At 33.7% G+C, this 14,404-nt stretch overlaps 1 protein-coding gene across 3 annotated transcripts in view; it reads right to left on the bottom strand.

The window, feature by feature from the left end:
* TRIP11 (thyroid hormone receptor interactor 11) overlaps positions 1 to 14,404 on the bottom strand; it is a 75,623-nt gene that overhangs the window by 34,966 nt on the left and 26,253 nt on the right. For all 3 annotated transcript variants that reach the window (XM_058292406.2, XM_058292408.2, XM_058292407.2), the window contains 5 exons: positions 10,903 to 13,932; positions 7,497 to 7,637; positions 6,817 to 7,010; positions 3,690 to 3,853; positions 2,472 to 2,575 (listed from right to left, as the gene is read on the bottom strand). In XM_058292406.2, the coding sequence (XP_058148389.1) occupies positions 2,472 to 2,575; positions 3,690 to 3,853; positions 6,817 to 7,010; positions 7,497 to 7,637; positions 10,903 to 13,932 (3,633 nt within the window). The remainder of the gene's footprint in view (positions 1 to 2,471; positions 2,576 to 3,689; positions 3,854 to 6,816; positions 7,011 to 7,496; positions 7,638 to 10,902; positions 13,933 to 14,404) is intronic.

Genomic DNA, 14,404 nt, shown 5'->3' with positions numbered 1-14,404 from the left:
GGTAAATAAATAAAATAAAATAAAATTTAAAAAAAGGCAATTTTTGGAAGGGAAAGTACACCTGAATAGCCAAAAGCATTCTAAAAAAGAAGAACAATGTAGGAGGAATTTCACCGCCTGACCTTGAAACATATTACAAAGCTACATTGGTTAAAACAGCATGGCATAAAGATACACACATCAATCAGTGGATAAAACTGAGAACCCAGAAATAAACCCTCACCTATATGGTCAACTGGTTTTTGAAAAACCTACCAAGTCTGTGTTAATAGAACAATAATTAAACTTTCCATTTTTTAAACTTTCTAGCATTTATACTTCTAAAATTCTTAAACTTTAAAATTGCACTAACATTTGTTCTAAAAACTAGCATTTGGATTTGGTTATTCTTTCTAGCACTTATTTTCTATAACATCAATTTTGGCTTTTTTCTTTATTAAATCCATCTTCTTAGTTTCTTCTAATTTTTTTGTTGTTATTGTTCTTTTTCTTTTAAACTAAAAAAAATCTAGTTTAAAAAGATCTGAACTTCTATTCTGGAAGTATGACAGACTAGATATTTTGGACCCTCTAGAACCAACTAAAAGTGCTGGATAAAATATATCTTTTTAGATGTAATTATATGATGACAAGAGTAAGCACAAATGGTCAATAAACATATTAAAAGATGCTCAAGCTCATTAGTTATCAGAGAAATGCACATTAAAACCATAAGAAGATAGGTCTTGCCACCCACCAGGTTGGCAAAACCTTAATGTTTGATAACACTGAATGCCGACAAGGATGTAAAACAAGAACTCTTATGCACTATTAAGATGAGTAAATTAGTATAACCACTTTAGAAAACAATTTGCCATCATCTGGTAAAACTGAAGACACCCATGTATATCCCATGACTCAGCAATTCCAATCAACATATGCACTTGAAAGAAACTCTTTCACATGTCCACCAAGAAATTTAAACAAGAATGTTCATAACCATGCTGTTTATACAGCAAATATCTGCAATATCCTTTAACAGTAAAATTATTAAATAAACTGTATATTCATGCAATGGAATACAATAGAGTAGTGAAAATAAAGAGCCGTCTATACACAGTAACATGGGTGAATCTCAAATACATAACAGGAAGCAAAAAAAGCAAGTCACAGAAGAATTATTCAAGTGACATTTGGTTCAAATTGCATTTATATGAAGTTAAAAATATAAAACAACAGTTTCGAGATGCAAACCTCTGTAATAAAGCCATAAAGAAAAACAAGGGGGTGATAAACATACAATTTCAAAATGGTTATTTATGAGGTAGTAGGAAAAGGAGAGATGTGGAGGGTGCCTAAGGACCTTCAAAAGATAACATCCTATTTCTTATAGGTGAGTACATGGCTATTTGCTGTCTTATCTTTCATATAATTTTTATATATTATCTAAATATTGTTTTGTAGCCACTCAATATTTCATAAAAATTTTTAAAACTTTAAAAGAAATATGTTTTCGGGAAATGGACTTTGGCCCAGTGGTTAGTGCGTCCGTCTACCACATGGGAGGCCCGCGGTTCAAGCCCCGGGCCTCCTTGACCCGTGTGGAGCTGGCCCATGCGCAGTGCTTATGCGCGCAAGGAGTGCCGTGCCACACAGGGGTGTCCCCCGCGTAGGGGAGCCCTACGTGCAAGGAGTGCACCCATAAGGAGAGCCGCCCAGCGCGAAGGAGGGAGCAGCCTGCTGAGGAATGGTGCCGCCCACACTTCCCGTGCCGCTGACGACAACAGAAGCGGACAAAGAAACAAGACGCAGCAAAAAGACACAGAAAACAGACAACCAGGGGAGGGGAGGGGAATTAAATAAATAAAAATAAATCTTTAAAATAAATAAATAAATAAAGGAAATATGTTTTCACTTATTTGGGATTTTAATGCTCCTGAATAGAGTATTCACCTATTCTCCTAAATCTAAAAGCAAGTTACTTTGAGGTCATGTCTCTTCACAGGCATTCATTTTATTATTCTTTATACCTTATATATGATTTTTGTATGTATAAAATACAGCATAATAAAAAAGAGAAAAATCCTTTAAAGGGTGATCTGCAAAAGAAAAAGATCTAATGTGATAAAAATAAACTAATCCATGTGAAATACAGTGCCCAATATATTTTTGAAAAGAGAAAATTAATAATAAATTAAAATTTTAGATTTGGGTTTACTTCAGAAATCTCTAAAATACCTATGTGAGCTAAAAAACATTCTGAATATCTTACCATCTCACATTTGCTGTGTCTACTCTAGACTCTAAGTTATATAAGGGAAATTTACACATCTTCACACTGTTATGTACCACCATAGATGCCCAGACACAGAGCTGTCACTAAAACAATACTGACTAAATGAATGGTTTAGGAAATTACTTCCAAACAAAGATTCTACAAGTAAATGTTTCGGTAATAATAAAATTTACAAGAAAAAATTATTTTAGCCTACCTGCAATGACACCAGTTTTCCTTCCAGATTTTCTGCTTTTTTCTTCCATTCACCTACAAGCCTATTTTGCTTTTCTAGTTCAGCAGAATACATAGCTTTTTCCTCTAAAAAGAAAATAAGTCACATTAATATTTTGCAGTGTGTTATATAACTGGAATTTTAAACCACTTGAAACTTTAATTCAACAAAAACTATTCAAATGTCTCTTTAACAAGAAAATTATATAGGCCTTTTAGTGATAATCTTAAGTGGAATTAAAATACTAAGATGATGGCTTCCTTTGCCTAAATCCTTCTCCAGCTTGTACACCTTGCAAATTCTTCCACTTAAATATTTCATCTTTGGTGATGCTTTCTCTAAGGCTTCAGACCCAAACTACTTTGAACTACGCATGTCTGTTCTATTAATTATGTCATTATGTCACAGAATGGACCTACAGAATTTTTATATTTAAAAGTCAAGATTTCAACCATGTGAGCAATCTTGAAGGTCCATTACAGTATATACAAATTTCAAGTTCCACTTAGGCACAAAATTGTAAAGCTCATGTAATTTCATTACTCTCATATTCCTAATCACCCCCCTAGTAGCAGTTAATTCAATACCTAGCTTATAAGAGACCCTTGATAATTACTGAATGGTTAAACAAACAAATGGATGGGTGGATGGTCTAAAGGGGCAAACTTGAGGAAGGGGAGGCAGAAAGTGAAAAAGCATATTTTGTTAATAGGGTAAAACTGCACTGATACTGTCTCCAGAAAAGTACTTTCCACAAGAAAGGTACTTTCTACCAGGATTAGAAAATGTAGTTAATTCAAAGAATGGATAAATAGCTAAAAGCAAATTACTATTTCAAGGGACATTACTGATGATTAATACTCTCATATGGGTTAAACCTCCAGCCAAAATCTTTTCTACGTGCATCTCTCTTACTTCCTGTGTATTTTCCTCTTTAACACTTGATCATCTTCCTCATGTTACCTTTTCACTTGCCCACCCCTCACCTTAACTGGTAATAATTGTATACTACACATAGTTTATAGCTCTAGTCTTAATTATAAAAGTCTAAATTAACTTGTTGATGGCTACTTAGTTTTCCCCTTACAGGAGGGTAACCTGGCAAAGATTTCCCCATGCCTGTTGTAATCTAGCACTCAAATAAGGCAAAAATCCCCGAACTACAATTTGTTTTCACTAAAAACTGACCACACAACTTACCTTGTTGGAAATGCTCTAGTACCATCTGCAGGTTGGCTAGTGATAGCGCATACTGCTTTACTTGTTCTTGTGAGACAGAAAGCTGATGTGCGGTTTCATCCCTCTGTGTGGAGACGGCATTCAATTGCTCCTGCAAGGACTCTACCTGCAAACTGGCTTGAAGACTTCAAACAATAAAGAAAAAAAGCCAAACTGCTTCTATTTAGTTTAACAAGATGAAACTTTCCCTACATTTTATTGCATTAAATTCAAGTTAGATTTCAAAGAAACCTTGAAGAGTCCTCTGATCTTTAGTCTTCCTTTTTTTGTTCATTCAATCATCCTTCCTATGAAAGTGATTCTGAACAAATAGCAGTCATTTTAAATACCTAAAAATTAGGCTACACAAGAAATGTCAGCAAAAGAAAATTTACAAATAGCTCGAAACTTTCATATTTCCGGGCTAAAACTCTAAAACACAGTTTATCATAAACTGGTATTTGTAAGGACCTTAGAGGTCATTTTGTCCAGTTTCCAGCCTAACAAACAACAGATTCTATGATACTCCCTTGCTTTTGACACTTATAGTCATGGTGAACTCAATACTTTCTGAAGGATATATCCCCCAAATGAACCGCTCTGGTTATTATTTAATTATATTTTACTATCATTCTTCTTTTTGTCTATATTAAATACAAAACCACTACACCTGCCCTAAATAATAATCCAGAGATCCCAAGAGATTTATATAACACCTATCCAAGGCTTGTGTCAGTGATGTACATCCTTAATGTATAATTACTATATAAGAAATAATGCATTTGTCTTCCTGGGTTGTTAAGATGCAATTAAATTCTTATTCAAGAGCAGCCCATTAAAGTCCATTATGACTGGCTCACTTTGAAAACTTTACACAATAGCACCCTCTTGTGGAAAGAGCAATAAACTGATAATCAGGAAACCTAAAACGCTGCCCTGGACATTATTCTAAACTTTATTAATTAGCAAATTGTTCAAAGGATGAAATGAGCTGTGACTATACTCAAAAGGTTAATAAATAACAGGTGTGACTATTGTTGAGTAAGGGCTCAAAATACAACATGGTACATAGACGTGAGTTATTCATATGACAAATTTTTACTGAACATCTTTTATGTACGCATAAGAATATATGCAGTGGGAGGATACAGAATGAATGGCATCATCCCTTTCATTTCATTGGGTGGGAGGCAGCCTAAGACAGGTTAACAATTACTTGTTCTCTAAAGTAAAATTTAAGTGCCCTATCAAAGATTCAAAGTACTACAAGGTTCCAAGGGAAAAAATCAAATCAAGGTTTGTTTCTGGATTTGAGGAATGGACATGGCTAAAGCGCCCATCATAAAGGAAGATTTGCAGGAAAATTGTTTGGGATCAGGCCCACTTCTCAGGCAGAAGAAATAATATGAAAAGAAGAAAAGAAAAAGAAATGGGAAAGTAGTAGCTCTTCCTGAAGAACTGATTGACCAGTTTGGCTGGTTGTTAGTGAGGAGGTGATAGCATGAAATAAGGCTAAGGTGGTAGGTAGTTTGGAACCATATCGTAAGAGTATGGACTGGTTTTTTAGTAAAAGAGTAACAAGAGCACAACTCTACTTAAGGAAGGTTATTCTGACAGTTATTCTGAATGGTAAATGAAGGGGGCAGAAACTAGAAACAATTTTAATAAGAGAAAATAAGAGCCTGAAAATGGGAAGGATTACATATTTTATGGCCTGTGGATGTTGTAGCATTTCCACCAAATGTTAAATAAACATAAATGATCATTAATTGTTTTAGTTCCCATTTTAAACAAGTTTTCTTTCTGAGTTGGAAGGTACAATAATACAACCTGCTAAAAGTATTTCTATAATATCTTTGCAGAAAGAGATAACATCTACTATCACCATTTATCTACCTCTGCATCACACAGAATAAAAAGATAAATAAACATGCACATACCACTAGTGGAAATATAAATGGGCATAATCATTCTGCAAGATAATTTGGCAGGCCAAAAAGTTTTAAACTTGCCCCTTGACCCAGCAGTTTCATTTGTCAAAATTTACTCTAAGGAAATAATCTGTCACCAACAGAAAAACACTTGTCTTGGGATATCATAATAGCACAGCACTCTTAGTAATTATAAAAAGTTGAACCACTGTAAATGTCTAATAAAAATTACTGGTTTGAAGAAACTATGGCAAAGCCAATAATGGTATACCACATAGCCATAAAACAATATTGTAGAACTATATGGCCTACCATGTAATGATACTCATAATATATTATGAAGTGATAGAAGCAAGTTATAAAAGAGTATGACCTCAATGTTGTTCTTAAAAAAAAGATTAAGGTTAAAAAAAAAAGATCTATGGAAGGGTGGGATGATAGCTTTATGTTCTTTGAGTTTCTCTCATTTTCCTGGAGTGGATAGTAAAATGCTTTTGTAATAAAAGAAAAAGGAAAAAAAAAGAAGAAAAGTAATAAACTTCACAAATTTACAAATATAAAAGAAGACCTGTTCACTCAAAAGTTTTAATAAGCCGAGTTAATTCACACTAACCTAGGTCTTCACCTTGCTACTTCCTTTACTCTCTCCCCTCTAATATCACACTAAATTCAACCTTATCTCATAGTTCTTTGGAAGCTTGACAAAGTTAATTAAATCATGTCAGTCATCCCTAAAATGATAAGGGGCAATTAACCACAGTGATGGTTAAGATTCAGAAAGAACCCAGTATGGATGTATGATCTGAATAAGATCAGACAGATCTTAGATGATAAGGGGCAATTAACCACAGGATGGTTAAGATTCAGAAAGAACCCAGTATGGATGTATGATCTGAATAAGATCAGACAGATCTTAGATGATAAGGGGCAATTAACCACAGTGATGGTTAAGATTCAGAAAGAACCCAGTATGGATGTATGATCTGAATAAGATCAGACAGACCAAATATGAGTGTGCCCTTGGACAGGTTAATAAAGCTCTTTACCCTCAATTTCTTCAGCTGTAAAATGAAGATGATAAATTTTGGGAGAACAGAATGAGCTAACATATGAAAAATGCTTACTAGATCTGACAGAAGCGTTCAATTAAGTTAATGTTAAAAAATGTTTTAAGTTACCTTGCATTCTCCATTGCATTAGAGGATGAAACTAGCTTCTCTTCCAATACTGTGACTTTCTTTCTTAGGTTAGTCTCTCTATCTTCTGCAGCCAAAGCTTCACGAGTATAAGAATCTTCTGATTCTAAAAGATGGTTACGCAATCTCTCTAGCTCCTGGTTTAAGCGCAATTCTTTGTCACGTAAATGTTGTACCTAGGTAGAGGACATTATTTTTCTTCTACAAAATGTTCCCTCTTTTCTCTTTTCAAACCACAGAGTTATCAAATCATTTTTCCATTATTGAAGTGTTATTAACTGTATACTAATTCCTCATATTATAAACGTATTTATGCTGGGGAAAAATTCTCCTGAAATCATCTTGAATATTCATCTACAGCTTTATTTTGTAAGACCTCATTCCCTGTGGCTGTAATGGAAAATACAAAGTACTGGGCTATTGAGGACAGATCACCTTTTCAATAAATTTCTTTTTCTTTTTCTTATTTTACGACTGGGAAAATTTTTCTTATACCCAAGATAAGCAACAGTTGATTTCACTTCTGAAAATAGTACAGCAGAGGAAGACTTAGAAAAAATCATGAGATAAATTTATCCTAATTGACAATCTTTCCTGTTTTACAACCTAATAGATATTTAACTTATTGTTTGATGCGCCGTTCCTTTAAAAAGAAAGTATACCTCATTCTGTAGGGCACTGTTTTCCATTTGTTTCTGTTTCAGGGCCAACATGACTTGGTCTCTCTCCTGTTGAAACATAGCAGTCTTCTCCTGCATTGATTTAACTGCATTTAAAAGCTGATTTAACTCCCCAGTCTTGCCCTTTTGGAAAGAAATAGCTTTAGATTTAAAGAAAATACATTTTTTAAAGACATTTATTTCATTAAATCATCAAAGAAATATGATGTTAACCATTAACAGTACAAATATAAGAATGTTCTTCCATTAATCGTAACAAATGGGTGTTGATAATTGGGGTGGTATACCTAAAGCAGGCTATGGACTGTAGCAAATAGTAATATATTAATATTTTTTCATCAATTGTTTAAAAAAAAAAGAGAGAGAGAGAATTATGCTAAGTGACTGAAACCTGACACAAAGTACTCCATATTGAACCAGTGAGAGGATTAAGCAGGGGCAGGGTATACTCTGGAACCCTGCTGCCTGGGCTCCAACCCTACATCTGCCCCTCCACTGGTTCCCTGAAAGCCAAGCACGGCCTGGGGCATTGGGCCTGGAGCTGTGAAAAGGCAGACACACCTTGCCTTTATAGAGTTTATAGTCTAGTTAGATTATTGACCTCCCTGGGCCTCAATTTCCACATTTATACAATAGGAATATTAATAGTACCTACATCATCAGGTCCCTGAGAAAAGCCTTTGACCTTGTGTCTGACTCAATAAACATTAGCAAGCATTATCAATACTATTAATAAAATTTTTAAAAGTACTTCATAGTGTTTGACTCCAAATATATAAACTATAAATATGGATAGATTTGTAGAAATGGAATTGGATTGGCAGATATGAATAGCAGGGGAGGGATAGAGGGATTGAGAGGTGGCTGCTGAAAGGTAGAGAGTTTTCTTTTAGGAATGATGAAAATGATTGCACAACTCTGTGATTATACCAAAAGCTACTGAATGTACACTTTAGATGGTTTGTATGGTATGTGACTATATCTCAAAAAAATTGTTTTAAATATACATGTACAGTTAACCATGTCAAGGTCATTAAAATGGGAAGTCTGAAAAACTGTCATAGTTTCTTGGGCCCTAAGGAGACATGACAACTAGATAACTGGCATTCTGGATGGGACCCTGGAAGAGGAAAAGGACATCTGGTAAAAACTAAGGAAATATGAAAAAAGTATGCACTTTACTTAAAAATAGGTATATCAGTCTGGTTCATTAGTTGTGACAAAAGTGCCATAATAACATAAAACATTAACAATGAGGGAAACTGGCTATAAGGTAAATGGAAACACTTTTCTATTATCTTTTTCTAATAGAAAAAGTTATTAGAAATTTTTTAAAAAGACAAAATCTGATCAAATTTACCATATACAAAAAATGTTCACAAACCCCAAAATCACTCTAAAAAGTGTATGTACATATTTCATCAACCACAAAAGTCCCTTTGTTAGGCATACACAATTGTTAGAGAAAAAGTGTCAAGTATCTGGCTAAAGAATGAAGGTAAATCAGTATGTCCAGCATATTTTAAAAAAAAACCAAAAAAACAACTGGCAACAATTTAATGAAACCAACTCTAGACTGATGCCGTGTAGATAGTAATGAAACTTAGGGAACACATTCCACACAAGTACAATATATTAACAATGGCAGAAAAGAGATAACCCTTCATTGCGGCAGTAGGATCATGAGTTTAAAATGACAGCTGGGGAGAGAAATAAATAAATCCTTAAAAAAAAAAATGATAGCTGGAATTCTAAAAAGCACAAAAAAGTGCCACGCTGTTTATAGCTAATTCCTTTCCCTGTTTTAAATATGCATATCAAATGAATCTATTTATAGTATAAACTTTCCATTTCTTTAAGAATGTATAGTTTGTCCCAGGACACATCACTGAATCCAAAATGTAAAGCCATCTCTTCCTTTTATTTCAACACACCCTCCTGGAAAGTGAAGCCAAAATTTTCCAAATAGTTTTTTAATTAAATTTTTTTTCATATTACGGAGAAAGAGCAAATGCTTGAAGAATTAAATAGATTTGAAGATTACTGTTGACATCTCTTTGTCTACCACCCCCCAAAATGATATTATTTACTATATAGTCTAAAGGTTTCCTTCAATTCTATATGGAATACTGGAAGAAATTAATTTGTTTACACTAATTAACCTCAAGTAATACCCTTAGGGAAGCCTTCTAAAACTTAGGCAAGTCTTAACAAAAATATTCACTTGAGATCTATAAATTTCAAGGAATGGAATGAAATTGTATAATATACTAACACTACAAAAGGAAAAAATATACGAACTATAATACTTCACTGTTCCACATTCCTGGTATACTCCTACAACAAGACACTAAGTTTGGTTAGTGAGCAATAGAAAGGCTCTGGAGCCTTTGTCACACTAATAGAGATAGACCAGTATCATTAAGGTAAGCAATATTTGGAGGAGGAGAACATATCAGCATCAACTATCAGTGTATCTACTTAATCAGTTGACCAAAAAAGGGGTAAATAAGCTAAGTTTTTATAACTTAATCCAAGAACTTAATTGACAAAAAAATTAAATCATTTTGTATCTTGTGCCTGCATGTAAACATCAATAAGTGCTTGTTGGATATTCCATTGTTCTGCCTATCTTCTCTTTTCCAAATTTCTATTACTGTAAGTATGGAAATCACAGTAAAGGGTACTACCAAACAAGCGCTACCTAGCACCCATCATAATATGATGCAATAGGAGGTCTTCAGTAGAGTCTTATCAAATGAACTGCATGTGAATTTTTAAATACATGAAAAGCTCCTGACACATTTTGGTAGAGCATCACATGTGGCAAAGGTAATATCTGGTTCCCGAAACTTGTTCAGTTTTACACACACACACATGCACATACACACAGTGGTGTTTACTGAGTCTCAAGGTAAAATTTCTTACTGCAGATCATGATTAAGTACATTTAAGGTGTAGTAAAGCATGTTTCAGAGCTTTCCTTTACACACAAGAAAAATTCTGAAATGTTAACCATTGCTAGCAGTTACTGAAATATACTTAAAATTTGGTTAAACTGTAGTGACCTCAAAATTCACTTTTATAACACATTTCTAGTTTCTAAAGAAAAATATTAATTAATTAAAATTCTTTTTTCTAATTAACAGACTATAAAAATTAATCCAGTACTAAAATTATTTGGAAATATCTAATAATTTAAGGGAGGAACTTCCAGATGCCTCTGATGAAAATTTACTTAAAAATGAATCACAATACCTTGAAATAAATATTCTAAATGAGTAAATTCTTATTCCTCTTCAAAGACAATATCAATAAAGGAATAACAAATTTTAAAAAGTCTTCTCCTCCATCTCAACTTTCTTCCACAATACTGTTCAAAACATACCTGCTCCTTTTCTTTTAATAGTTGCTCAAAAGCAAGGGCCTTCTCCTTCATTGCCTGGCATTCAAACTCCCTTTCTCGCAGCATCATGGAAAACTTCATATTAGTCTCTTGTAATGCCTGATATTCTGTTTGCTTTCCCCTGGATGTTTCTACTATTTTTTCATTTTCCTCTTTTAGTTTACGAATGTCCATTTCTAAAATTAATATTCTCTCCTTCAGGTTTGTCACTGCCTGCCTCAAAAGTTCATTTTCATTCACTTTGCTGGTGAAATTTTCATTTAAAGAAAGTAACTGATCACTTTTGGCTTTGATTAAGAGATCCTTTTCTTTAAGTAACTTTTGTAAAACATCTTGTTTTTCCTTTAGCTGCTTAACTTCTGAATCAGTTTGTTCGTGTTCTTTTCTTTCTAGCTCTGAGGTAGCAGCAATTGAATCAGATAATCTGTGATTATTTTCCTGTAGCGTTCTAATAGTTGCATCTTTTTCCTGCAGTGATTTTCTTAACTCTTCTAACTCTTGTTGACATAATTTAGAAGACTCATTCAGTATATCAGACTTAACTGCCCCAAGAGTTTCTGGTGTCTGCAAGGCAAGTGATGTTCCAGAGGAAAGCTGTGGTGAGATAATATCAAGTTTTCCTAAAAGAAGATCCTTGGTATTGCAAAGCTGCCCTATGCTGTGCTGAACCTGTGCTAATTCCTGGCCAAAATTTTTGAGTTTGGTTTCATTCTGCTCATAACTTTGGATTAGACCAGTATAGTCTACCTGTAATTTAGAATTATTATCACTGTCAACCAAAACCTGGGCCTGAAGTTGATGAAGTTCTTCCTGTAGCTGGGCTGACTCATGCTGCATATTTTGTACTGTGGTCATCACTTGTTGTTTCCACTCTTCCATTTTCTTTACTTGTTGTTTTAATTTATCACGTTCCTGTAGTAGCTCTTCAAACTGATTGCTATTAACTCCTCCAACCTCGTTACCTGTGTTGGATGTCTGTAAAACAGTCAATAAAGTCTGACATTTCTGTCTTAATGCATCTATTTCAATGTCTTTTTCTCGAATGATGCGTGATAAATTCTGCACAGTTTCTCTAAACATATCCTGGCCACTACTTTCAAATCTAATGGACAATTTTTTATTTTCATCTTGCAGCTTAGTAAGGTCTGCTTCTCTGGCAGCAACTATGTCCATCATTTTGTGATATTCTGTTTTTAGGTGGCTATTTTCCCTAGTCTTCTCACTCAAAACAGCTAATACCTTTTCTCTTTCTATGGCAAACGCCTGCACTTGCTGTTGAAGGTAAACAACATCCTGGGTGTAGGAAGCTGAAGAGATTCTTGCATGAAGAGCTTGTATTTCCAAATCTTTCTGCTGAATGATCTGAGTGAGTTTACCAACCTCATCTTTGGACAGCTGATCAATTTGTTTTGTTAAAGATATATTCTTTTCATTTAGAAGTTTAATCTCCAATTCTCGTTCTTTTATCCCTTTTACTAATTTTTCAGTTTCAGCTTTAGATAAATCATGCTTTTCACTTCCATTTTCTATATTAAGGCTTTGAACTTTAGTTTCCACAAAAATATCAGAACTTTCTGTTTGAATACCCTGTCTTTCTTCATTCAACTGGGTTCTGACTTGTTCGATTGTTTTTTGCAAATTCCTAATCTCCTCATCTTTCTCTAAAAAGAGCTGGGTATGTGTGGCATTCATTTGCTCATGCTGGTATTTAAACTCATCCATTTCCTTCTTCTGCTCCTGTAAAGACTGAAGTAGTTGCATCTTACTCTGGTTTTGATCTTCAATTGTCTTTTGATGATGTTTTATTTCCTCTTCAAGATCACCCTTAACTATATTCAGTTGAGATACCTCAGATTCCAGTTCCATGATAATATCTAGAGTTTTGGGCTCAGCCACAGGTGCAGTTCGACTCTGTTGTTCCCTGAGTCGTTCCAGTTCTTCTTTCAGATGATTGTTTTCTTCTTTCATGCATGCAAGACTTCTGTCTTTTTCCTCCATGGTTTGTTGCAAAATTTCATTTTTCCTTAAGGCTTGATTACATTTATCTAATTCCTCCTGGAGCTCTAAACTTCTTCCTTTAAGTTTTTCAATAAAAATTTCTTTCTCTTTTATAAGTTGGGCCAATTGCTTCTGCTCTTCTAAACTAGATGACAAAATTTCCTTAGTTTCTTTATTATGAGAATCCTTCTGCTCAATATTCTTTTTGAGTTCTGATATTTCAAAGTCTTTTTCTTGGTTGAGTTTAATTAAATGCTCATGTTCCAGCTGTAAGGCAGAGCTATTCAGGTTACGTGCATTAGAGAGTTCTCCAATGGTTTGCTCATACTTGTTTGCTTCTTCCAACAGCCTCTTTTCAGCCTTACATAATTTTGTTTCTAAGTGTTCTTTTTCCATTCTTAAAGCCTCCACAATGGTGTTTTTCTCTAGAGAAATCTGATTGTTACTAGCAATAGATTCTTCCAACTGATGTCTTATATCTTCACATACTAAAACCAACTTTTCATTTTCCATTTTAAGATCAAAACCAAGTTTCTTTAAATTTTCATTGAGTTCTTCCATTTCTGAAAGATTTTGCTTTAAGTTTCTAACTTCAGCTTCCCTTTCTTTAAGTAAATCATCCTTAAAATTACTGTTAGAGTTTTGTTTAAGAGACTGAGTTAACTCATTCTTGACTCTAGAAAGCTCCTCCTCATTTTGTTTAATAAGTTCTTTAAGTTGATCATTCTCCTTTTGAATGCTTAAATTATTGTTTTGTGATTTGTTTAGCTGATTTACTAAATCTTCTAGTTTACCCTCAAGCTTCTGCTGGGTTGAATGCATATTATTAAGGACCATTTCACTTTGAATTAACTTTTCATTCTGTATATCAAATTCTTTAATAATGTTCATTTTATCATCTTCAAGCTGACAAACTCTCTTTTTTTCATCATCCAGATCTTGTTTTAGTTTACTGATGATATGCTCTTCTTCATTTTGTTTTTTTGATAGTTGATCTTTCATCAAAATCATGTGCTGGAAAATATTAATTTCCATGATAATTTTAAAACATTCTCTCATTTTAGGACCAAAAGAAAATTTTATAAAATTTCATACATAATAGAATAATAATCCTGATATTTCTAATCCTCATTTTTTAATCCCAATGTCCCCTAAGAAATTATTTGCTAATACCTTATTGCTGATCTATTTTATCATTTTAAAGATAAAAATTTAAAACCAAAAAGGTAAATAACATATACATGTTGTTTATTTTCTACTCTTGAACACTAAGTAAGAGTCTGCAAACTGACCCATGGACCAAATTGGGCTTACCACCTGTTTTTGTAAATGAAGTTGTATTGGAATGCAACCATATTCATTCATTTAAGTATTCTCTGTGGCTGCCTTCGTATTACAATGGCAGAGTTGAGTACCTGCAACTCATAAAATATTTATGATCTAAATATAAAGCATAAAATAAGGGGTGCAGATATGACTCAAGCGG

The sequence above is a fragment of the Dasypus novemcinctus genome, chromosome 3 (assembly GCF_030445035.2).
Source record: "Dasypus novemcinctus isolate mDasNov1 chromosome 3, mDasNov1.1.hap2, whole genome shotgun sequence".
In the NCBI taxonomy this organism is placed as follows: domain Eukaryota; kingdom Metazoa; phylum Chordata; class Mammalia; order Cingulata; family Dasypodidae; genus Dasypus; species Dasypus novemcinctus.
This window is presented reverse-complemented; position numbering and strand designations above follow the sequence as displayed.